This window comes from Pristiophorus japonicus, chromosome 18 (genome assembly GCF_044704955.1).
Source record: "Pristiophorus japonicus isolate sPriJap1 chromosome 18, sPriJap1.hap1, whole genome shotgun sequence".
Taxonomy (NCBI): domain Eukaryota; kingdom Metazoa; phylum Chordata; class Chondrichthyes; family Pristiophoridae; genus Pristiophorus; species Pristiophorus japonicus.
Genome location: NC_091994.1, coordinates 112,775,494 through 112,799,583, shown reverse-complemented (window position 1 = coordinate 112,799,583; position 24,090 = coordinate 112,775,494). Strand labels below are relative to the sequence as shown.

General features: G+C 50.7%; 1 protein-coding gene across 2 annotated transcripts in view; it reads right to left on the bottom strand.

Moving 5' to 3' along the window:
- Positions 1–10,767: 10,767 nt before the first annotated feature.
- The window catches only part of LOC139229341 (uncharacterized), a 52,811-nt gene continuing 39,488 nt past the window's right edge, over positions 10,768–24,090 (bottom strand). Inside the window, exons 9-11 of one of the 2 annotated variants that reach the window (XM_070861048.1) lie at positions 21,402–21,549; positions 13,556–13,603; positions 10,768–12,551 (exon numbers count right to left, since the gene is read on the bottom strand). In XM_070861048.1, coding sequence (XP_070717149.1) covers positions 13,575–13,603; positions 21,402–21,549 — 177 coding nt within the window. In that variant the 3' untranslated portion in view covers positions 10,768–12,551; positions 13,556–13,574. Of the gene's footprint in view, positions 12,552–13,057; positions 13,505–13,555; positions 13,604–21,401; positions 21,550–24,090 lie in introns of those variants that run through there. The other variant, XM_070861047.1, reaches the window with a different exon arrangement.

The window sequence follows — 24,090 nt, the reverse complement described above, 5'->3', positions numbered from 1 at the left end:
CTCCTTAGCTGGTCACAAAACCGGCCGTTCCACGGGGAACCATTTCCTGTGGCCAGCAGTCCAGGTAACAACAGCGGGGGCTTAGGGTTAGGGTTAGGGTTCTCTCATATTGGCCCCAAGTTTCCACATGATTTGCGCCTGATTTTTAGGAGCAACTGGTGGAGAACGGACTATCTTAGAAATCGCAATTCTCCACATTTTTTTTTCTGCAGTTCTAGTCAGGTAGAACAGTTCCACTTTGGAACAGAATTTTTTCTTCAAAAGGCCACTGACGTCTGATTTGGAAGTTTCCACAGTGAAAACGTACTCCAAACTAAAGTAGAATGGAGCAAGTGAAGATTTTTGTAGAACTGAAAAAACCTGTTCTGCACATTAAAAAATCAGGCGCAGGTTACAAATTAGGCGTCCAGAACAAGGTGGGGGGGGAGGGAAGTCATTAAATTCTATAATAAATCCTTAGTTATACTTATACAAATATTATACAAATAAATCCAACCTGAATAAACATTTATAAGCAAAGAAAAGATTAAATAAACCATCTTCCTACCTGTGTGAAAGTGCTTCAGGCAGGCCTTTCGGGACCGAAGGCTGAACGGGCCGGCCCGAGACTTCGGGCAGGGCCTGTCCCCAGCACCAGATTTACAGGTAGGTGGCGTTGGGTTGGGTCGGGTCGGGGAGGTTCGGTTCGGTTGGGTTGGGTTCGGCGGGGGGGGAGGGAGGGAGAGAGAAAGAGAGGGGGGGGGGGAGGGGGAGAGAGAGAGAGAGAGAGAGAGAGGGGGGGGGGAAAGGGGGAGAGAGAGAGGGGGGGGAAGGGGGAAGGGGGAGAGAGAGAGAGGGGGGGTAAGAGAGAGAAGTGGGGGGAAGGGGGGAAGGGGAGAGATTGAGAGGGGGGAAGGGAGAGAGAGAGAGGGGGGAAGGGAGAGAGAGAGAGAGGGGGGAAGGGAGAGAGAAGGGGGGAAGGGAGAGAGAGAGGGGGGGGAAGGGAGAGAGAGAGGGGGGGAAGGGAGAGAGAGAGAGGGGAGGGAGGGAGGGAGAGAGGGGGGTGGGGGGGAGGGAGAGAGAGATAGAGAGGGGGGGAGGGAGAGAGAGAGAGGGGGGGGAGGGAGAGAGAGAGAGGGGGGAGGGAGAGCGAGAGAGGGGGGGAGGGGGGGAGGGGGAGAGCGAGAGAGAGGGGGGAAGGGGGAGAGAGAGAGAGAGAGGGGGGGAAGGGGGAGAGAGAGAGAGGGGGGAAGGGAGAGAGAGAGGGGGGGAGAGAGAGAGAGGGGGGGAGGGGGAGAGAGGGGGGGAGGGAGAGAGAGAGGGGGGGGAGGGAGAGAGAGAGAGGGGGAGGGAGAGAGAGAGAGGAGGAGGGAGAGAGAGAGGGGGGAGGGAGAGAGAGAGGGGGGAAGGGGGAGAGAGAGAGGGGGGGAAGGGGGAGAGAGAGAGAGAGGGGGGGAAGGGGGAAGGGGGAGAGAGAGAGAGGGGGGAAGGGGGAGAGAGAGAGAGAGGGGGGGGAAGGGGGAAGGGGAGAGAGAGAGGGGGGGGAAGAGAGAGGTGGGGGAAGGGGGGGGAAGGGAGAGAGAGAGAGGGGGGGAAGGGAGAGAGAGAGGGGGGGGAGAGAGAGAGAGAGGGGGGGGGGGGAGAGAGGGGGGGGAGGGAGAGAGAGAGAGGGGGGAGGGAGAGAGAGAGAGGGGAGGGAGAGAGAGAGGGGGGAGGGAGAGAGAGAGAGGAGGGAGGGAGAGAGAGAGAGAGGGGGGGAGGGAGGGAAGAGAGAGGGGGAGGAAAGAGAGAGAGAGAGAGGGGGGGAAGGAGAGAGAGAGAGAGGGGGGGAGGGAGAGTGAGAGAGAGAGGGGGGGAGGGAGACTTCGCGAGGGAGGTCTCTGGTCGGATCCAGTCCGGGAGCGGAGTCGGGTCGGGTTGGGTCGGGGGGGGGAGCAGGAGCTGGCCGTGGGAGGAGCCTTATTCATGCAGCCCCAGTGAGGCCATTGGGCCCAGGGCTAGGGGCTGCGTACTGCGGGCCCCTCCCACACAGTTTCGGGCGCCTGTAGCGCGCTATGTGCAGAGGTCCCGGCACTGTTTTCAGCGCAGGGACCTGGCTCCGCCCCCCACAGCTCCTGCTGCGCTGCGCCGAGGGCCAGAGGACCTGCAGGGAGCCGGAGAATACCGAGGATTTTTTTAGGCGCACTTTGTGGCGCGAAAAACGGGCATCCAGGTCGGGACTGCGCCGTTCTAGCCGCGTGTGGAAACTTGGGCCCATATTGTGGACTGGATCAATGCTAGCCTGATTTCTTTAAATTTCATAACACTCCTGTGAAGCACCTTGGGATGTTTCACCACTAGCGATGTTATATAAATGGAAGTTGTTGAGTCAGGAGTGATTTGCATCACTTCACTCCAGTGCTGCTCTGTTAGTGTCCTGTGGACTTCAATCTGGGCGCTCACTGAGTCACTGCACGCACCCTTACCTGCAAGAGCTTGCTTCCACCCCCCCTCCCCCCCGCCCCCACCCCCCACACTGAGGCTCAGGGTGGGTCCCTGACTGGAGGGAGAAAGGGAAGATATGTGAAGTGTTCTGTCTTACACCTCTGCACAGTAACCACACAGCGCCATTTGCATTGGAAGTTACGAGGGCTGACTCCGCAATTGGATGCCGAACATTGCTCTCCGGGAGCACAGACTGGGAAACCATAGGTCCGCAATTCTGGGACATCTATCCAGCTCGGGAGGGAATGTTTTCAACCAGATTGTCAATCTTACACCAACAACAACTTGTATTTATATAGCGCCTTTAACATAATGAAATGTCCCAAGGCGCTTCACAGGAGTATTGTGAGATAAAAAATTTGATACCGAGCCACAAAAGGAGAAATTAAGGCAGGTGACCAAAAGCTTGGTCAAAGAGGTCGGTTTTAAGGAACTTCTTAAAGGAGGAAAGAGAGGTAGAGAGGCGGAGAGGTTCAGGGAGGGAGTTCCAGAGCTTGGGGCCCAGGCAACAGAAGGCACGGACACCGATGGTTGAGTGATTATAATCAGGGATGCTCAGGAGGGCAGAATTAGAGGAGCGCAGACATCTCGGGGGGTTGTGGGGCTGGAGGAGATTACAGAGATAGGGAGGGGCGAGGGCCATGGAGGGATTTGAAAACAAGGATGAGAATTTTGAAATTGAGGAGTTGGTTAACCGGGAGCCAATGTAGGTCAGTGAGCACAGGGGGTGATGGGTGAGCGGGACTTGGTGCGGGTTAGAACATGCGGCAGTGAGCACAGTGGGTGATGGGTGAGCGGGACTTGGTGTGAGTTAGGACACGCGGTAGTGAGCACAGGGGGTGATGGGTGAGCGGGACTTGGTGCGGGTTAGAACATGCGGCAGTGAGCACAGTGGGTGATGGGTGAGCGGGACTTGGTGTGAGTTAGGACACGCGGCAGTGAGCACAGGGGGTGATGAGTGAGCGGGACTTGGTGCGGGTTAGAACACGCGGCAGTGAGCACAGGGGGGTGATGGGTGAGCGGGACTTGGTGTGAGTTAGGACACGCGGCAGTGAGCACTACGCCCACATCCCGTGAATGAATAAGGAATAAAAACAATCGTGCTCTTGTCTCTGATTCGAAGCCTGTCAGTTCAAGCTCCTTATCACAAGGAGGTGGAACTTAGAGGAAGTGGTGCTTTATTGGAAATGTCACTGTGTTAAATTAAACGGATTAAATTAACTTAACTTAAATTAAGCATTAAACTATCTGCTTGTTCTGGTGGTTCCCGTGGATATTAAAGATCCCATGGCACTACTCCCCACCGGTGTCCTGGCCAGCTTTGCTCCCTGAAACTTCAATTGCAATCACGGTTTAGTTGGTCGCTCGCCTTTTGTGTTTGTGGGCTCGTGCAGTGCGCGAACCGCAGGGCTGGCGTTTATACCGCGCCACGCCCCGTCTCTCCGCATGTGGACTGCCAGCCCTTCGCTCTGCATCAGGCTTCCTGGGGAAGCTCAGAATAGAGACGGGGTGGGGGAAATCTAGGCGGCCTCTCGCCCCTCGAACCCCGGGTTTGAATCCCGCCCCTGCTCACGGGTGAAAAACTCCACTGCCTTGAAGTCAGCTGGACCATTTCAGCCCCAGTGAGCCCAGTTGCGAGGGTTATGGCTGCAATATATCCTTACGTCATCACTGAAGCACACACATTCAAGATGGCTTGAATCTGGAACTTGCTTTACTGTAAACATTAGCAGTTACACTACCACAGTAGTCCACATGGTGGAGCAGTAGTCCACTAGGTGGTGCTCTCTATTACAATGGGGAGCGGGCGGGGAAGTGGAGTTGAGGCCAAGATCAGATCAACCATGATCTTATTAAATGGCGGAGCAGGCTCGATGGGCCGTATGGCCGACTCCTGCTCCTAATTCTTATGTGTGCTTTCTGCCAGAGTTACGGCAGTCAATCAGGAGAAATCCCAAGGAAATTCCTGGAGATTGTCTTCATAGACTCATAGAAAGTTACAACACGGAAGGAGGCCATTCGGCCCATCGTGTCCACGCCGGCCGACCAAGAGCTACCCAGCCTAATCCCACTTTCCAGCTCTCGGTCAGTAGCCCTGTAGGTTACGGCACTTCAGGTGCACATCCAGGTACTTTTTTAAATGTGCTGAGGGTTTCTGCCTCTACCACCCTCTGGGTGAAAAGCTTTCCCCTTAAATTCCTGAATCTTCATGGTTCAGAGGGCATGAAGGGATGGTCCGAAGGTTGACTGACGACATTGAGTTGTTGAGGAAGTACATGAGGGAGAAAGGAATAGAAGGATATGGTGAAGGGGGTGAGAGAACGAGGGGTGAGAGGGGGCTGGTGTGGAGAATAACCCCAGCACAGACCCGATGGGCCGAATGGCCGGTCTCTGTGCTGTACATTCTGTGTAATTCTAGTCAGCGCCATGAGTTAAGATTTAGGTTCTGTCGTGTGACATAATCATGTTTTCTCTTCATATGACATTAGTTAATTATTCAAAATAACAGTCCTATTGTATTGCTAAATATCAGCACCGTCCCATTCACCCATCTCCCGTTAAGCGACGCCTCAATTTTAAAATTCCCATCCTTGTTTTCAAATCCCTCCATAGCCTCGCCCCTCCCTATCTCTGTAATCTCCCCCAGCCCCACAGCCCCCCGAGATATCTGCGTTTCTCCAATTCTGGCCCCTTGTGCATCCTCCACCCCATTCGCTCCACCATCGCTGGCTGTGTCTTCAGCTGCCTGGGCCCCAAGCCCTGGAACTCCCTCCCTAAACCTCTCCGCCTCTCTCTCCTCCTTTAAAATGCTTCCTAAAACCGACCCCTTTGACCCAGCTTTAGTCACCTTTGCTAATATCTCCTTTTTGGTGGGGTGTCAAATTTTGTCTGATTGCACTCCTACGTAGCATCTCCGGATATTTTCCGATGTTAAAAGTGCTATATAAATGTAAGTTGTTGTTGTAAATATTAATGTAGAATACAGACTAAGCTGATTTTTTTCATGTGTTCCCAATTGTGACATCTCCAAATAAAAAAACTATTTCTGTAGCAGTACGATTATCACATTTAAATTCTTTAGATAATATTTTATTTAACACGATGCTTCAAAAAAGATTTTATTTAAAAATAATTCTGATACGGGGTTACAGTTATTTCTTACACACAGTGCCCCCCACACACACACAGTGCCCCCCCTCACACACAGTGCCCCCCCTCACACACATTGCCCCCCCACACACAGTGCCCCCCTCACACACAGTGCCCTCCCCCACACACATTGCCCCCCCCACACACAGTGCCCCCCTCACACACAGTGCCCTCCCCCACACACATTGCCCCCCCAACACACAGTGCCCCCCTCACACACAGTGCCCCCCCACACACAGTGCCCCCCTCACACACAGTGCCCCCCTCACACACAGTGCCCCCCTCACACACAGTGCCCCCCCCACACACAGTGCCCCCCCCCCCCCCTACACATAGTGCCCCCCTCACATACAGTGCCTGACGATAGGTTAGGAACAAACTCTCAATAACTTCATTTAAATGGACCACAGATGCCGGGTTGAATTTTACTCTCAATTCCAGCTCCAGGTGTGATATTTGTTTTCTGATCAACACCGGAAGCTGCTGCATATCTTTGTTTCAGATTAAACTGCACTGGTAAGAATCAAACCACCGCTTTAAAAAAAAAATCTTGTGTCTCCCAACGAGATGGTGAGGCGTGCGTTTAGCAGGGATCGGAAATTCTCCTGGTGGAGGTCAGCTTTACAGGTGTGGCTCGAGGGTAGAACCTCGGTGTACGGGGAGGCCAGGCCCAGAGTAAGCCCTACAGTGTCACAGTCCTGTAGTGTTTGTGGCTCTACCCCGGGCCCAAGCTCCCATATGGCCAAGGCCCTCACCGGGAGCAGGGCCGTACAACATGTACCCTTCCAGGTCCCAGTGCTCGGTGATACAGTGGGGTAGTGCATTGTTTCACAGGGTAACCCACCACCTCTGTTACAAATAAGGGCCTCAATTTTCCCCAAAGCCGTTTTTTTGGGCGTACTTGATGACTCCCGGTTTTTTTTGGGCCCAACTACATCAAAAAAAAAACATCCAACTTTCTCCGTTTGAATTTTGATTTTGGCGTCGCCTAGCCTATCCTTTAGCTTTGGGAGTGAAGCCTAAGATCTGCGGCAAAAAGATCAGGTTGCCAGGGTAACGAGGGACACACTGCGGGCTGAGGCTGGAAAGTGAAACATACAACACATTCTGGCCAGCTCACAGCAACCTGCACAAGCCCCTCGCAAATTGCAGCAGCATCCCAGCATTAAATTATTGAAGTGTTTATGCCAAAAGTCTATCCCCCCCCTCCCTCTCCTGACGCCCGGCGCCCATACCCTGGTACCCGCTACTATCCCTGGCCGAAAGGCCTCCCCGCTCCCCCTCCACCACTCTCTCTCTCTCCTCCCCCTCCCCTCCCCCCTGCCGCACCCTCCTACCCCCCCCCCCGTTGGTCCACCCCCACCTCTCCTCCCCCTCCCCCGCTCCCCCCCTTCCCCTCGTTGGTTCCCCCACAACCTCTCCTCCCCCGCTCCCCTCGTTGGTTCCCCCCCAACCTCTCCTCCCCCTCCCCCGCTCCCCCCTTCGCCCCCCCCCGTTGGTCCCCCCCCCACCTCTCCTCCCCGCTCCCCCCCCGTTGGTTCCCCCCCCACCTCTCCTCCCCCTCCCCCGCTCTCCCCCCACCTCTCCTCCCCCCTCCGCCCACCTCTCTTCCCCCCTCCCCCGCCCCCCCCCCACCTCTCCTCCCCCGCCCCCCCCCCCCCCCCCCCACTGCTGTCCGGGCCGTGGAACTGCACGTGCTGGGCTGATTCTCTGACCTGTGCCGATTTAGTTAACGGCCCAGCAGGTTTTCTCAGAGTGGTCAACATACACCGTCCTAAGAAAAACTGGAGTAAATCGGAGCTGGCCAAACTTGCGTAAACGGCCAGAATTGGCGCGGGTGGCAGGTTACGCCCCTAATGAGGTAAAAAAAAATCTTAGCCGAAAAAAATCCTACCTACTTGAGTTCCACCAGCGCACAATCTTTGGGGAAACTTGGATATTTTAATTTAGGCCAAAAAAAACGGTGCAGATCACTGAGGAAATTGAGCCCAAGGTTTCCATTCAGTCTCCGCATCAGAGGCGGTCCCTTGAGCGAGGATGACTTGCTTCCACGAGTTCACAGGTGTTTCAATGAAGGACCCGATGTTCCAGTCCTGAACTCCTGTTGAAGGGTGGAAGATGCCTGTGCGTGGATTTTTTTAACGTGGGGTGACCGTTGCACACCAGCCACCACACGGGGCTTGACAGATCGAGGTCTTGGTCCAGGGGCAAGGGTTAACCAGGACGACTGGAGACCTGCTCTGCTGCACGGACCCAGTGTGCACACATCGCAGTGTGGGCTGGGCCCGTGCTGCCCCTGGGCCCTCGGCTCTTCTGGGCCCCGTACCCCCATTTGCCGCACCTCCGCCCCGGTGTTCCAGGGCCCAGCGCTACAGCTCTGTTTATAGCCCTGACCTGCGGTAGTGTTCTCGCACAGCTCGGGGCGGCCCACAACCACAACCCTCGGTACGGCAACACTCGCCCCGGTGTACTCTACAGCACAGTACTGCTCTCCGGCATGGCTACCCAGTGGGCACGGCAAATCCGCTGATGCCCAGCTGAATTCTATTATGAGAATTATCACCGGCACGCTTTTATCAACACCAACACATCCGCTGCCCGTGAGCAAACATCGCCCCACCACACCTACACCGCGAATACGCCGTCTCCAGAGAATACAACCGCTACACCAGCAAAGACCTGCCAATCCAGGCCGACTCACCACCAGCCCGTCTCAAATCTAGAAGGCCATTCTGGACCATCGCTGAAGCCCTTCAGCGATCTCCCCTCAGCCGCAATGACTTATGCAGACTTGTGGACTGCACTTCATCTGATTCTGTAGCTACAACAGGCACAAAGCAGCCAACTAGATTTTCAGGTTTGCAAGCTGATTCCTTCTGTGTCATCTCCACAGGCAGTCCCTGGGAATCGAGGAAGACTTGCTTCCACTCTAAAAGTGAGTTCTCAGGTGACTGAACAGTCCAATAGGGGAATTACAGTCTCTGTCACAGGTGGGACAGACAGTGGTTGAAGGAAAGGGTGGGTGGGGAGTCTGGTTTGCCGCACGCTCCTTCCGCTGCCTGTTCATAGAAACATAGAAAATAGGTGCAGGAGTAGGCCATTCGGACCTTCCAGCCTGCACCGCCATTCAATGAGTTCATGGCTGAACATGCAACTTCAGTACCCCATTCCTGCTTTCTCGCCATACCCCTTGATCCCCCGAGTAGTAAGGACTTCATCTAACTCCTTTTTGAATATATTTAGTGAATTGGCCTCAACAACTTTCTGTGGTAGAGAATTCCACAGGTTCACCACTCTCTGGGTGAAGAAGTTTCTCCTCATCTTGGTCCTAAATGGCTTACCCCTTATCCTTAGACTGTGACCCCTGGTTCTGGACTTCCCCAACATCGGGAACATTCCCTTGACCCCTTGCCACTTCTTGTGCACACAGTAGACGGGAGCTCTCTACTTTCAAGGTGGCCACTGATTTCTACTGCACGGCCTGTGCTACAGCAGGCAACCAGGCCTAAAGTCTCACAGACGAGGCACAGGAGCTGAAATTCCTGGGGAGGGCGAGGACAGAGTTCGTGCCCATCACCCACTGGGGTCCCAGACGTTCGCAGCAAAACCCGGGTCCAGGAGGTTTTCCACACCGTGTCCGCAGTGTCCTAAATAGCAGTCGGGGGATGGGAACAGGCGCATCTTCCCCCCCCACCCCACCCCATCCCACCTCCCCTTCACAGCCCCCCAACTCCCCCACCCCCCCAACTCACCCCACCCCCTCCCCCCACAGCCCCACCCCCTCCACAGCCCCCTACTTACGCAATCCCAGGAATTCTGGCCAGCTTGCCGATGCTAGGCCGAGGTGAAGACACAGATGCTATTGGATCCATTGCGGGATTAGCAAAGTCACCAGAAGTGGTTAATGGTGAATGTTACTGAGCCCAGGGCAGGACAGATTATCTGTTGAATGGAGGCACTTTGTCTCCCTATGAGGAAAACCTGTGGCCCTTTAAGGGCCTCTGGCTCCTCCAGGCTGTCCTCTCCCATTGGAGCAGCACGTTGCCAGGGTCTTATCAGGACAATGCGACCAGTGTCTCTACAGGTGTCAGCAGCCTGGTCCGAGCCCGCGGCTTGGGGTTTGGGCCAACATCTGATGCAGCAGGCGGCTGAGAGTTTCGCCCCATCGCACTGTCCTGCATTTTAGGGCCCAGAGCGTCTAACGTTGGGTTTGTGAATTCTGCAGGCGTTTTCTGCGGCCCAGTTTGACAGTGTGAATGTGGTGAACAGACTGGAGCAGCGACCCGTCGGACACTTGTTGGCCGAGCGAATCCAGACATTCCAGGTTCCCATCCAATGTCCTCGGGATCGACCCTGCTGCAGACATGTAGAGAGGGAACCCTCAAATAGGAAATAGTGTGTCAGGTGCTCCCATGTGGTCACAGTGAGATTTTTGAGCGATAAGGGAGTGAAGGGTCATGGGGAGCGGGCGGGGAAGTGGAGCCGAGTCCATGATCAGATCAGCCATGATCTTATTGAATGGCGGATCAGGGATCGAGGGGCCGAATGGCCTACTCCTGCTCCTATCTCCTATGTTCTTATGTTCCTCTGTAATCCAGAGAGCAGAGCGGTTCATCAATGGCAGCCACCGATGAAATGGTGTCATATATCACAAAGTTCACTCTGAAGTGGGACTGAGAGCGGATTCACTTCCGCACATTGGTTGGTTCCCAGCCACTTGCCTTGGGTTATGATGCTGGGCAGCATTGTGCTGGATAAAACCCACAACCAGTAGAAAGCGGGGACAAACCTGACATGAGTTGCAGCCAAAGAACAAATGCAATAATAAGTTTTAGACAGGAGGGAATTTGGCTCAGAGAGTGGCGAGTCATGTGACTGAGACATATTGGAACCACAGAAAGGTTCAGAATTTTTTTTGTTAGTCTTCACTTCATCAAAATCCTGGAACTCCCTCCCTAACAGCACTGTGGGAGCATCTTCACCACACGGACTGCAGCGGTTCAAGAAGGCGGCTCACCACCACCTTCTCAAGGAGCAATTAGGGATGGGCAATAAACGCCGGCCTTGCCAGTGAGGCTCACATCCTGAGACTGAATAATTCAAAAGAATCAAAACCAAGTGGTAAAGTACTAAAAAAAGAAAAAAGACTTGCATTTATGTAGCGCCTTTCCTGATCTCGGGACGTCCAAAAGCGCTTTACAGCCAATGAAGTACTTGTGAAGTATAGTCACGGCGAAATGTAGGAATACTTATGAAAAACACACAGACTTTGTCACTTCTATGGCAATTTGCACAACACAATTCATATATAAAACAGACAAGTAAAAGCAATCTTACGTTACTTTTCTTGTATGATAAACATTATGAGCTTGTTTTGTTAAACATGTGAAATTGACAGGCAGGAGAAGGTGAGCTGGTCCATCGATGGGACGGCAGTATTGTGGTTATGTCACTAATCCCAATCCCTGGACTGATGATCCAGAGACCCAAGTTCAAATCCCACCACGGCAGCTGGGGAATTTAAATTTAATTCATTAAATAAATCTGGGATTAAAAAGCTAGTATCAGTAATGGTGAGCATGGGGGCAATTTGGGATGGTTAATAAACGCTGGCCTTGCTGAATCAAGCCTGCCTCGCACTGGGATGGATCATCGAGACCCGACACATCTCCTCATCCTCCCGCGGCCCGATTACACATCCCGCTAAAGTTAAGGATCCAAATGACAGCACGTGTATTCATATGTCATTCATTCAGTAAGCCTGTACTTGGTGATATTATTGTTTAAATATTACTTTGTCCGATACTTTAGCAGCATTGAAACAAAGACTTGTATTTCTATAGCGCCTTTCTTGATCACTGGACGTGCTTTACAGCCAAAGCAGTATTTTTGGAGTGTAGCCACTGTTGTAATGTGGGAAACACAGCAGCCAATTTGTGCACAGCAAGCTCCCACACACAGCAATGTGATAATGACCCAGATAATCTGTTTGAGTGATGTTGATTGAGGGATAAATATTGGCCCCAGGACACTGGGGAGAGCTCCCCTGCTCTTCTTCAAAATAGTGCCATGGGATCTTTTACATCCACCTGAGAGAGCAGAGGAGCACTTGGTTTAATATCTCATCCCTCAGTACTGCCCCTCCAACAGTGCAGCACTCCCTTAATACTGCTCCTCAGACATTGCAGTGCTCCCTCAGCATTGCAGCATTCCCTCAGCACTGCACTAGAGTATCAGCCTAGATTTTTGTGCTTAAGTCCCTGGAGTGGGACTTGAACCCACAACCTTCTGACTCCAAGGCAAGTGTGCTGCCCACTGAGCCCCGGCTGACACTTTGTTAACCTAGTGAACACTGACGGTCATTTCATACGAATGTGCGAAGTGTTCGAATGACAATATTTTACAGTAGAATTCCCAGTTATAATACCTGTATTCCATGGGCTGCAACTTTAACGCAGCCTCGTGAAGCAGCAATTAATAAGAAAAAATAATGAATTCCAGTACAGTATATTGATTAATGTAAAAATCTGCCAATGAAGTTATGTCCAGTTCTAAGTGGAATGCACTGATTAATCTCCAACACCAGATGTGATCAGAGTCATTGGATTGAGCAACCCTGGTCATCCCGTTCAAAGATGTACAATACACTCAGTGTCAAAAGTCTGAATAGAAGATATCAAAATATACATATTCCGTAGTAACTCCATTATCCCAAAGAACTCTATTTTTTCACATTTAAAAAATGTTCATTTTCAAAGAACTCTTGAATTTGTACAAACATTGCAATATAAAAATACATGCGCTCGTTAATGCTGACGCATTGCGTAAGTGACGGAGTTTTTCACGGCCGTTCTGGGAAGGGAAGATTCGATTATTTCCCTCTGAGTGTGGAAGGGGGCTGAAGGCAGCTGGATCGATCGTAACTTTGAGTTATGAGCCTGAGAGAGACAAAAGATATCGTTCAGTGTTTGGCCCTGTGAATGGACTCTCAGACTTCCCTCTTGCCTTATTTTAGGCTTGATCTCCTCGTCATGTTCTCCCCATCACCCGAGCATCTCATCGGTCCCAAAGAGCCTGATCCAGCAAACCCCCCAGCTCAGGGAAGCTGCTCACCACAAATAGGAGCAGGAATTGGCCATTCGTCCCCTCGAGCCTGCTCCACCATTCAATCAGATCATTGGCTGATCTTCTGCCTCAACTCCACTTTCCCCCCTGATCGCCATATCCCTCGATGCCCCTAGTGCCCAAAAATCTATCGATCTCAGCCTTGAATATACTCAACGACTGAGCCTCCACAGCCCTCTGGGGCAGAGAATTACAGAGATACACCACCCTCTGAGTGAAGAAATTCCTCCTCATCTCAGTCCTAAATGGCCGACCCCTTATCCTGAGACTGTGACCCCTGATTCTAGACTCCCCAGCCCGGGGAAACATCCTCCCTGCATCTACCCTGTCAAGCCCCCTCAGAATCTTGTATGTTTCAATGAGATCACCTCTGATTCTTCTAAACTCCAGAGAGTATGGGCGCTACCTACGTCTGAATGTGAAGCACAGCCATTGTGTAAGTGCAGGGTCACACAATGTGACGTGTCACTAATGGAGGAGCCTCACGAGCAAGGATCTTTCCAGTTGAAACTAGATTGGCAAATAAGCTTTGCGCACTCAATCCGATAATTGCACACACCGATCAGTATTCTACATCCGCTGGATATTTTGGGTCGCGTGAACTTGTGGGTTCCAGCGGTTCAGAAGGCCCTGACGCTGTTTGCCTGTAGCTGTTGGGCTGGATGTCTTGGCCGGGCTGCTGGTTGAATAGGTTTCCTCTGGACGCTTGAATGGAAAGGGAGAGTCACCTTGTCACCCACAGGCACTTGGTGGAGACAGAACATTCCTACAGGTGGACATTGGAAAACAGTGAATAATAGAATAGCATCCTCCTTACCCTTGGAGAGACCCTGAGTCTATGGCTGGGGCTCGGTGGAAGTAAACACTAGGAAAGAAAGGAGAAAAATGGGAAAAAAGGCCAAAAAAGTAATTAGAAATGTTCAGCATGAAAGATAATTATTTACATCGGATATACAGCACAGAAACAGGCCATTCGGCCCAACCAGTCCATGCCGGCGTTTATGCTCCACTCGAGCCTCCTCCCGTCTTTCCTCATCTAAATCTATCAGCATAACCCTCTATTCCCTTTTCCCCCATGCACTTGTCCAACCTCCCCTTAAATACATCGATACTATTCGCCTCAACCCCTCCCTGTGGCAGCGAGTTCCACATTCTCACCACTCTCTGGGTAAAGAAGTTTCTCCTGAATTCCCCATTGGATTTCTTGGTGACTATCTTATATTGATGGCCTCTAGTTATGCTCTTCCCCACAAGTGGAAACAGTCTCTCTGTATCCACTCTATCAAAACCTTTCATCATTTTAAACTCCTCAGTTAGGTCACCCCTCAAACTTCTTTTTTCAAGAGAAAAGAGACCCAGCCAGTCCATCCTTTCCTGATATGTAAACCCTCGCGTTTCTGTTATCATCTTTGTAAACCTTCTCTGCACCCTCTCCAGTGCCTCTATATCCATTTTATAATACGGTGACCAGAATTGTACGCAGTGCTCCGTGTGGTCTAACCAGACCAGAACTGTACGCAGTGCTCCAAGTGTGATCTAACCAGACCAGAACTGTACACAGTGCTCCGTGTGGTCTAACCAGACCAGATCTGTACGCAGTGCTCCAAGTGTGATCTAACCAAGGTTCGATACAGGTTTAGCATAACTTCCCTACTTTTCAATTCTATCGCTCTAGCAATAAACCCCAGTGTTTGGTTTGCTTTTTTTATGACCTTGTGATGTGTGTATTTGTAATCCGAGATCCCTTTGTTCCTCTACCCCACCCAGACTCACACCCTCCCAGTAATAAGTGACTTCCCTATTCTTCCTCCCAAAATTTATCTGTGTTGAACTTCATTTGCCAATTATCTGCCCATTCTGCAAGTTTATTTGTTGCCTGTAATTTGCTGCAGTCCTCCACAGTATCGACTATCCCCACAATTTGGTATCAGCCACAAATTTAGAAATTGGGTTTTTCATGCCAAAGAATTTGTGTTTTTGATTCAAAGACAATGAATGAACCCAGTCCCAGTGTAACGCATGCACCTGTGCGGATGATCACAGGTTTGTCGAGCAGTTGTGGAGGGACTGGAGTGCATCACTACCCCCGAGAACAGAATTTTACTTTAATTTGGCAAAGTTCCCTTGTTAATTTGTTAATTTGTGGGTTTTGTGGCCCTTACAAAAAGGGGGCACTTGACTTAAAGTTAGGCTCAAAATAGCTGTAGAGCTATTGCATTGTGAGTGGCTTGGCCAATCACGTGTTGTTTGCAAGACTCAATAAAACCAGTCAGTTGGGTTCGGAGGTATGCAGTTGTGAGCCTGGTGGATGAACCGGTAATGTGTAGTGCGATTGTTAAACCTTCATTAATAAATTAACTAGTTCTGAATAGCAATGTGTTGCTATGAATTCTTAAGCAAAGAACCCATGAAGCAAATACATTCCAGCCTATAATGAGCCGCAGGGTTTCTGTGTCAGAAAAAACAAACCAAGGCTGATGAGGAGCATGTCTTTCAACTGTTTATTACTGTGTTTGTGCCGAGAGGCTGTTTTGTTGTGAGAGGCGTTGCATCGATGTAGAAACATAGAAAATAGGTGCAGGAGTAGGCCATTCGGCCCTTCTAGCCTGCACCGCCATTCAATGAGTTCATGGCTGATCATGCAACTTCAGTACCCCATTCCTGCTTTCTCGCCATACCCCTTGATCCCCCTAGTAGTAAGGACTTCATCTAATTCCTTTTTGAATATATTTAGTGAATTGGCCTCAACAACTTTCTGTGGTAGAGAATTCCACAGGTTCACCACTCTCTGGGTGAAGAAATTCCTCCTCATCTCGGTCCTAAATGGCTTACCCCTTATCCTTAGACTGTGTCCCCTGGTTCTGGACTTCCCCAACATTGGGAACATTCTTCCTGCATCTAACCTGTCTAACCCCGTCAGAATTTTAAACGTTTCTATGAGGTCCCCTCTCATTCTTCTGAACTCCAGTGAATACAAGCCCAGTTGATCCAGTCTTTCTTGATAGGTCAGTCCCGCCATCCCGGGAATCAGTCTGGTGAACCTTCGCTGCACTCCCTCAATAGCAAGAATGTCCTTCCTCAGGTTAGGAGACCAAAACTGTACACAATACTCCTCAATACGCCTCACCAATGCCCTGTACAACTGTAGCAACACCTCCCTGCCCCTGTACTCAAATCGCCTCGCTATGAAGGCCAACATGCCATTTGCTTTCTTAACCGCCTGCTGCACCTGCATGCCAACCTTCAATGACTGATGTACCATGACACCCAGGTCTCATTGCACCTCCCCTTTTCCTAATCTGTCACCATTCAGATAATAGTCTGTCTCTCTGTTTTTACCACCAAAGTGGATAACCTCACATTTATCCACATTATACTTCATCTGCCATGCATTTGCCCACTCACCTAACCTATCCAAGTCGCTCTGCAGCCTCACAGCATCCTCCTCACAGCTCACACTGCCACCCAACTTAGTGTCATCCGCAAATTTGGAGATACTACATTTAATCCCCTCATCTAAATCATTAATGTACAGTGTAAACAGCTGGGGCCCCAGCACAGAATCTTGCGGTACCCCACTAGTCACTGCCTGCCATTCTGAAAAGTACCCATTTACTCCTACTCTTTGCTTCCTGTCTGACAACCAGTTCTCAATCCATGTCAGCACACTACCCCCAATCCCATGTGCTCTAACTTTGCACATCAATCTCTTGTGTGGGACCTTGTCGAACGCCTTCTGAAAGTCCAAATACACCACATCAACTGGTTCTCCCTTGTCCACTCTACTGGAAACATCCTCAAAAAATTCCAGAAGATTTGTCAAGCATGATTTCCCTTTCACAAATCCATGCTGACTTGGACCTATCATGTCACCTCTTTCTAAATGCACTGCTATGACATCCTTAATAATTGATTCCATCATTTTACCCACTACTGAGGTCAGGCTGACCGGTCTATAATTCCCTGCTTTCTCTCTCCCTCCTTTTTGTCTTTGTCTCTACAAATTTTTATCGTATTTTTACCGCAAATGGAGAAAGGTTTGGAAGCTGCGGGTAATGTAGCGTCTTCCCCTATGCAAACGCCCTGCCTCGCCATATCCAGCGAGGGGGATACAGACCCGTCTTCCCCAGGAACACAACCCGCCTGTAACACACCCGCTGCACCGGCAGCGTCTGCTTAAATAAGTAAAAAAAATATCACGGTAAATTCACTCGTTGTGAGGCCCAGTCCCAACCTCAAATGCCCTGGCTGCCTACACAGTCTCAGCAGGAGGAGGCCGAGTGAATCTTCCTGTGGGCCACATCACTCCCAGCATCACGGGTCTCTGTCCTGAAGTGTTGTCTCAATGGCCATAGATTTAAAGAAATTGGTGGAAGGTTTAAAGGGGATTTGAGGAGAACTTTTTTCACCCAGAGGGTGGGGGGGGTCTGGAACTCACGGCCTGAAAGGGTGGTAGAGGCAGAAACTCTCACCACATTTAAAAAGTACTTGAATGTGCACCTGAAGTGCCGTAACCTACAGGGCTACGGACCAAGAGCTGGAAAGTGGGATGAAGCTGGGTAGCTCTTTGTCGGCCGAATGGCGGCCTCCTGTGTTGTGAATGTCTCTGATTCTGTGATCGATGTTTATCTGAGCATTGAGCATGCTTATTTTCTCATTGTTTTGCTGAAAATGCTGGAAGGCCCCAGAATTAGTTCCGATCTATCGGCCAGCACGCTTAGGGGCAGACTTTATTTTGTGCGCTCTTTATAATAAATTGGTCAATGTGTTCGGGTGAATTTCCTGTGCACTATTTTAACAAATTTCACCCGAACCTGTAAATCGATTCATTAAAAAACACAAAGAAACTGCTAATGTGTTAAGGGTTCAATTTCTGCTTCAGTAATTCTCGAGTTGCTATGGCATCGGGCTGGCACAAGTAAAGCCGCCAAGAGCATTACTAGTGTCAGTTTGGCTCAGTGGGCGGCACTCTCGCCTCCGAGTCAGAAGGTTGTGTGTTCGAGTCCCACTCCAGAGACTAGAGGACATAATCCAGGCTGACACTCCAGTGCAGTGCTGAGGGAGCGCTGCACTGTCAGAGGTGCCGTCTTTCAGTTCGAATATTACACCACAGCCCCGTCTGCTCTCAGTGGATGTAAAGATAAGGAATTGAAGGTACCAGAAGAAAAATAAATTGTAGGGTTGTGGGGAAAGGGCGGGGGAGTGGGGCTGGCTGAGAGGCTCTTGCAGAGAGCCGGCATGGGCCCAATGGCCTCCTTCTGTGCTGTAATGATTCTAAGAGCAGGGAGTTATCCCCGGCACCCTGGCCAATAGTTATCCCTCAACCAACATCACCAAACACAGAGGGGGCGAAATTCCCCAGCGCCCCTTTAGGGGGCGGTAACCCAGTCGGGAAATTGCGGCTACTGCCCCTCACAGGAAGTGGATCACAATGCCGCAGACTCCACTTCCTGTTGGGGCGGTATCCGTGGCGCTGCTCGGGCGGGAGTGGCAGCACCATGCGGTTTCTCTGTGTAGTGCTGACACGGTTCAACGCCCCTCCCCTTCGGACTCTGCCCGGCCTCTGACGGCCTGCACTGGGGTGGCGCGGTGCTCAGCCGCAGCCCGGCACAGACGGAACGGCGGGCTGCACGATGGCGGCCCGGACCCCGCGCAGAACGGGGAAACTTCAGCCCCACATTATCTGGTCACTGGCTGCCGTGTTTCCCACTTTACAGCAGTGACCACACTTCAAAACAACACGGTCTTATGAAGAAAGGTCGAGCAGGCTGGGCCTGTACTCATTGGAGTTTAGAAGCATAAAAAGAGATCTTATTTAAATGTATAAGATTCTGAGGGTATTTGACAGGGTAGATGCAGAGAGGATGTTTCCCCTCGTGGGGGAATCTAGAACCAGGGGACATAGTTTCAGAATAAGGGGTCGTCCATTTAAAACAGAGATGAGGAGGAATTTCTTCTTTCTGAGGGTTGTCAATCTGTGGAATTCTCTGCCCCAGAGAGCTGTGGAGGCTGGGTCATTGAATGTATTTAAGGTGGAGATAGATAGATTTTTGAATGATAAGGGATGTCGAGGGTTATGGGGAGCGGGCGGGGAAGTGGAGCTGAGTCCATGGTCAGATCAGTCATGATCGTATTAAATGCCGGAGCAGGCTCGAGGGGCTGAATGGCCGACTCCTGCTCCTATTTCTGATGTTCGAAAGCACTGATTGGTTGTAAAGCAGTTTGGCACGTCCTGAGGAGGTGAGAGGCACTATGTAAATTCAAGTCTTTCTTTTCACATTTAGATACTTAAAGAGCATCTTTGCAAGGGTGCAGATCCAGTAAAGGATCCTAAACAAAGCTTGGAACATTCAGAGTGACGATGAGTATCTATGAGACAAAGCTCCTGTGATTTGGGGTTTTATTGTGTATTGTTGCTATTTATTATATTGTTAAAGATAAATCTGTAGGCGATTCATTTGAAAAGCTGCAGCACCCCACACAGGCCGAAGTAAAAACTGCAACCTTTCTGTTGTATATGCAGACTATGGATATACTCTCTGTGTAGTCACTGTATAGTTGCATAAGATGGAGACTTGTTTACCTGATGTACTATCAATAAGGTTTACACTGTGTATATACTATGCTGGCACCACTAGAGGGTGCAACTGGTGGAGACCAGGGTTTCCTGCCCTGGTGCCAGGGCCCAGTATAAAAGGCTGCACACCATGCTTGTTCCTCACTCTGGAGTTTGGATTAAAGGACCAAGGTCACTACAGTTTGAGTTCAAAACATTGCCTCGTGGAGTCATTCATAAGTACATTACGGACATAATACTTTCCAGCATGGTCACTGATTCATTCTTTACCCCCAAACCAGCCGAGTTTTTTAACCATGTTTCAGAGATTCTCTCCAGTAATGGGGCAGAGGGAGGAGATCGGCCTCTTGGCCTTGCTCATTGCTGCTCCTCGGTCCTGAGATGAGCTGCCAACAGGTTGGGGAAGAACTGACAGGTCTTTTACCCTTACAAATAAATCCTGCCAAGACTTTGGCCTCCGGGAGGAACTCGAGAGTGAGCACTGGTTGAGAATGGAATTGGTGCGTGCTGCCACCTCGTGGAGAATCTCGTGGTCACAGGTCAATGGGTCTTGCCTCCCCCGGTCCCTAAAGCCAGTTCCCAAGCTCAGGGTCCATGCTCCACTGGGAGACGGATGTCTCGAGTCACTTAACGGCCAGCTCGAGTGCGAGGCCTGGGTGTACATTGGCAATGCCGGCTCTCGGCCACACAATGACCTGTGTGGGGAGCTCAGAAGTGAGCATTTTCTGCATATATGCGCAGTGCTAGTGTCATGTGGATTGTGTATCTGACGTACTATTAACCTATAATAAAAGAAAAAGACTCGCATTTATATAGCGCCTTTCACGACCACCGGACGTCCCAAAGCGCTTTACAGCCAATGAAGTACTTTTGGAGTGTAGTCACTGTTGTAATGTGGGAAACGCAGCAGCCAATTTCTGCACAGCAAGCTCCCACAAACAGCAATGACCAGATAATCTGTTTTAATTATGTTGATTGAGGGTTTAATATTGGCCCCAGGACACCGGGGATAACTCCCCTGCTCTTCTTCAAAATAGCACCATGGGATCTTTTACATTCACCTGAGAGGGCAGACGGGGCCTCGGTTTAACGTCTCATCCGAAAGACGGCACCTCCGACAGTGCGGCACTCCCTCAGTATTACACTGGGAGTGCCAGCCTGGATTTTTGTGTTCAAATCCCTGGAGTGGGACTTGAACCCACAACCTTCTGACTCAGAGGCGAGAGTGCTGCCCACTGAGCCACACTGATGCCCAAGTATGGGTTAGGGTGGTGCTAATTCACTCGTGTCATCCCTGACAGCAGCTGCTGATCTCATGAACATTTCATCCACTTTCAGAGCGATTTCGATGCTGCTGTGCTTGTAATAAAGGTTCAAACTGAGTATTGTTTAACTAAGCAAGGTACAACCTTGGCTCTGCTTTATTTAGTCCCAAAGTGTCTGACTCACAAAATGGCTGGCCTTTTATACCAGAGCAGCACCATGTGCGTGCTGCTTAGTGGCCTCCAACAATGACACCATCTGGTGGCTACAAACAGCATGTACATACATGACAGATGCTTCTGCAGGATTCCAATAGTCTTGCATAAAGTATCTGGAAAATATCATAGAAACATAGAAAGATAGAAAATAGGTGCAGGAGTAGGCCATTCGGCCCTTCGAGCCTGCACCACCATTCAATAAGATCATGGCTGATCATTCACCTCAGTATCCCTTTCCTGCTTTCTCTCCATACCCCTTGATTCCTTTAGCCATAAGGGCCACATCGAACTCCCTCTTGAATATATCCAATGAACTGGCATCATTGCTACCCCCCCCCTCCAAGCTCGCTCTCTCTCCCCCCCAACCCCCCAAGCTCGCTCGCTTTCTCTCTCTCCCCACCCCCCCAAAGCTCGCTCTTTCGCCGCCGCCCCCCCCTCTTTCTGGTTTAAAGACTCCCTTACTCCCACCTCTTGAACTGTGCCACCAGCAGTATAACTGTGGTCCCTGCCCCAGCACCAATACAGTTCTGATATTTGCATCCTTCCCCCCTCTCTCTCCCCCCCCCCCGCCCCCAATATGTGAAGGCCTGAAATCACCAACTTACTTCTCTCGTGCAGACCTTGACCAAAACACCGAGAAACTTTGATCATCGACCAAAACAGCCCAAATTTGATGGTGACCGAAACCAAGGCATTTGTCACTGCGCCCGCCTCCAGCACGTAGGTTCCATTGAGTCCCCATTCGGTGATCACCTTCCCAGTTACAATGGAACAGAGAAAGACATGTAAGCACAACAGATACTTCCGTTAGAACTCGATGTTGAAGTGTGGAACAGCAATTGGCCATTCAGCTCATTAAGCCTCACTTTGGCCGAAGCAGTGGGTGGGATTTCAGGCTGGCTGGCCGTGTGATGGGCCGCCACGTCCATCTTTTTGGCAGCGATAGGGTGCTTAGACCTGTAGGGTTGGCGGGTTCAAGGGCTCCCACAGCCCATACAGTGTGGGAGGTGCCACCCACAGCCACCCCTATAGGGCCACGGCAGCGTATGGTTATGTTACTAATCCAGAGGCCTCGATTGATCACAGAATCATAGAAATTTACAGCACGGAAGGAGGCCATTCGGCCCATCGTGTCTGCGCCGGCCGACAAAGAGCTATCCAGCCTAATCCCACTTTCCAGCTCTCGGTCCGTAGCCCTGTAGATTACAGCACTTTTAAGTTGCACATCCAAGTACTTTTTAAATGCTGTGAGGGTTTCTGCCTCTACCACCCTTTCAGGCAGTGAGTTCCAGACCCCCACCACCCTATGGGTGAAAAAAATTCTCCTCAAATCCCCTCTATACCTCCCCCCAATTACTTTAAATCTATGCACCCTTATTGTTGACCCCTTGCATTTCTATAGCGCCTTTCACGACCACTGGATCTCCCAAAGCGCTTTACAGCCAATGAAGTACTTTGGGAGTGTAGTCACTGTTGTAATGTGGGAAATGCAGCAGCCAATTTGCGCACAGCAAGCTCCCACAAACAGCAATGTGATAATGACCAGATAATTTAGTGAGGTTGATTGAGGGATAAATATTGGCCCCAGGAACACCGGGGAGAACTCCCCTGCTCTTCTTTGAAATAGTGCCATGGGATCTTTTACGTCCACCTGAGAGAGCAGACGGAGCCTCGGTTTAATGACACATCCGAAAGACGGCACCTCCGACAGTGCAGCACTCCCTCACTGGAGCATCATTATGTCCCTGGAGTGGGACTTGAACCCACAACCTTCTGACAGAGGCGAGAGAGTGCTGCTCACTGAGCCACGGCTGACAAGAGTTCAAATCCCACCACAGCAGCTGGGGAATTTAAATTCAGTCAATTAAATAGATTGGAATGAAAAGCTAGTATCAATAATGGTGACCATGTAACTATGGGATTGACTTAAAAACCCATCTGGTTCACTGATGCCCTTTGAGGAAGGAAATCTGCCGCCCTTACCCGGACTGGCTGGAGCAGGGATCGAATCTGCACCTTTCTCACTCTGAGGTGTAAATGCTACCACTCACAAAGGCTCACTGTGGTCACTGGTGATAACTGTTCCACAGAACAAATCCAGCTCCTCTTTTCCTCAAAACAGCCACCAGCGCAGCAAATGGGACGCAGAGAGCTGAAGCAGGATCTCACGGCCCAGTGTTCTCGATCAGGCCAACATCCCCAGCACCGAAGCATTGGCCACGCTCGACCAGCTCCGTTGGACGGGTCACACTGTCCGCATGCCCGACACTAGACTCCCAAAGCAAGCGCTCTACTCGGAGCTCCGCCTGCCCCAGGTGGGCAGAGGAAACGCTTCGGGTTACACCCTTCGAAGCCCCCTTGAAAGAGTGTCACATCCCCACCGACACCTGGGAATCTCTGGCCCAAGATCGCCCAAAGTGGAGAAGCATCCGGGAAGGCACCGAACACCTCGCGTCTCGTCGCCAGGAGCACGCAGAAGCCAAGCGCAAACAGCGGAAGGAGCCTACGACAATCCAAGCGCCCACCCACCGGACATTTGGAAAAGCAAAATTCGGTCAGGCAGAGTCAGCATGGATTTATGAAAGGGAAGTCATGTTTGACAAATTTGCTGGAGTTCTTTGAGAATGTAACGAACAGGGTGGATAAAGGGAACCAGTGGATGTGGTGTATTTGGACTTCCAGAAGGCATTTGACAAGGTGCCACATAAAAGGTTACTGCACAAGATAAAAGTTCACGGGGTTGGGGGCAATATATTAACATGGATAGAGGATTGGCTAAGAAATCGAGAACAGATGGTTGATTCTTTGGTTGGCAACCAGTAACTAGTGGGGTGCCGCAGGGATCAGTGCTGGGACCCCAACTATTTACAATCTATATTAATGACTTGGAAGAAGGGACTGAGTGTAACGTAGCCAAGTTTGCTGACAATACAAAGATGGGAGGAAAAGCAATGTGTGAGGAGGACACAAAAAATCTGCAAAAGGACATAGACAGGCTAAGTGAGTGGGCAAAAATTTGTCAGATGGAGTATAATGTTGGAAAGTGTGAGGTCATGCACTTTGGCAGAAAAAAAATCAAAGAGCAAGTTATTATTTAAATGGAGAAAGATTGTAAAGTGCCGCAGTACAGCGGGACCTGGGGGTACTTGTGCATGAAACGCAAAAGGATAGTATGCAGGTACAGCAAGTGATCAGAAAGGCCAATGGTATCTTGGCCTTTATTGCAAAGGAGATGGAGTATAAAAGTAGGGAAGTCTTGCTACAGCTATATAAAGTATTGGTGAGACCACACCT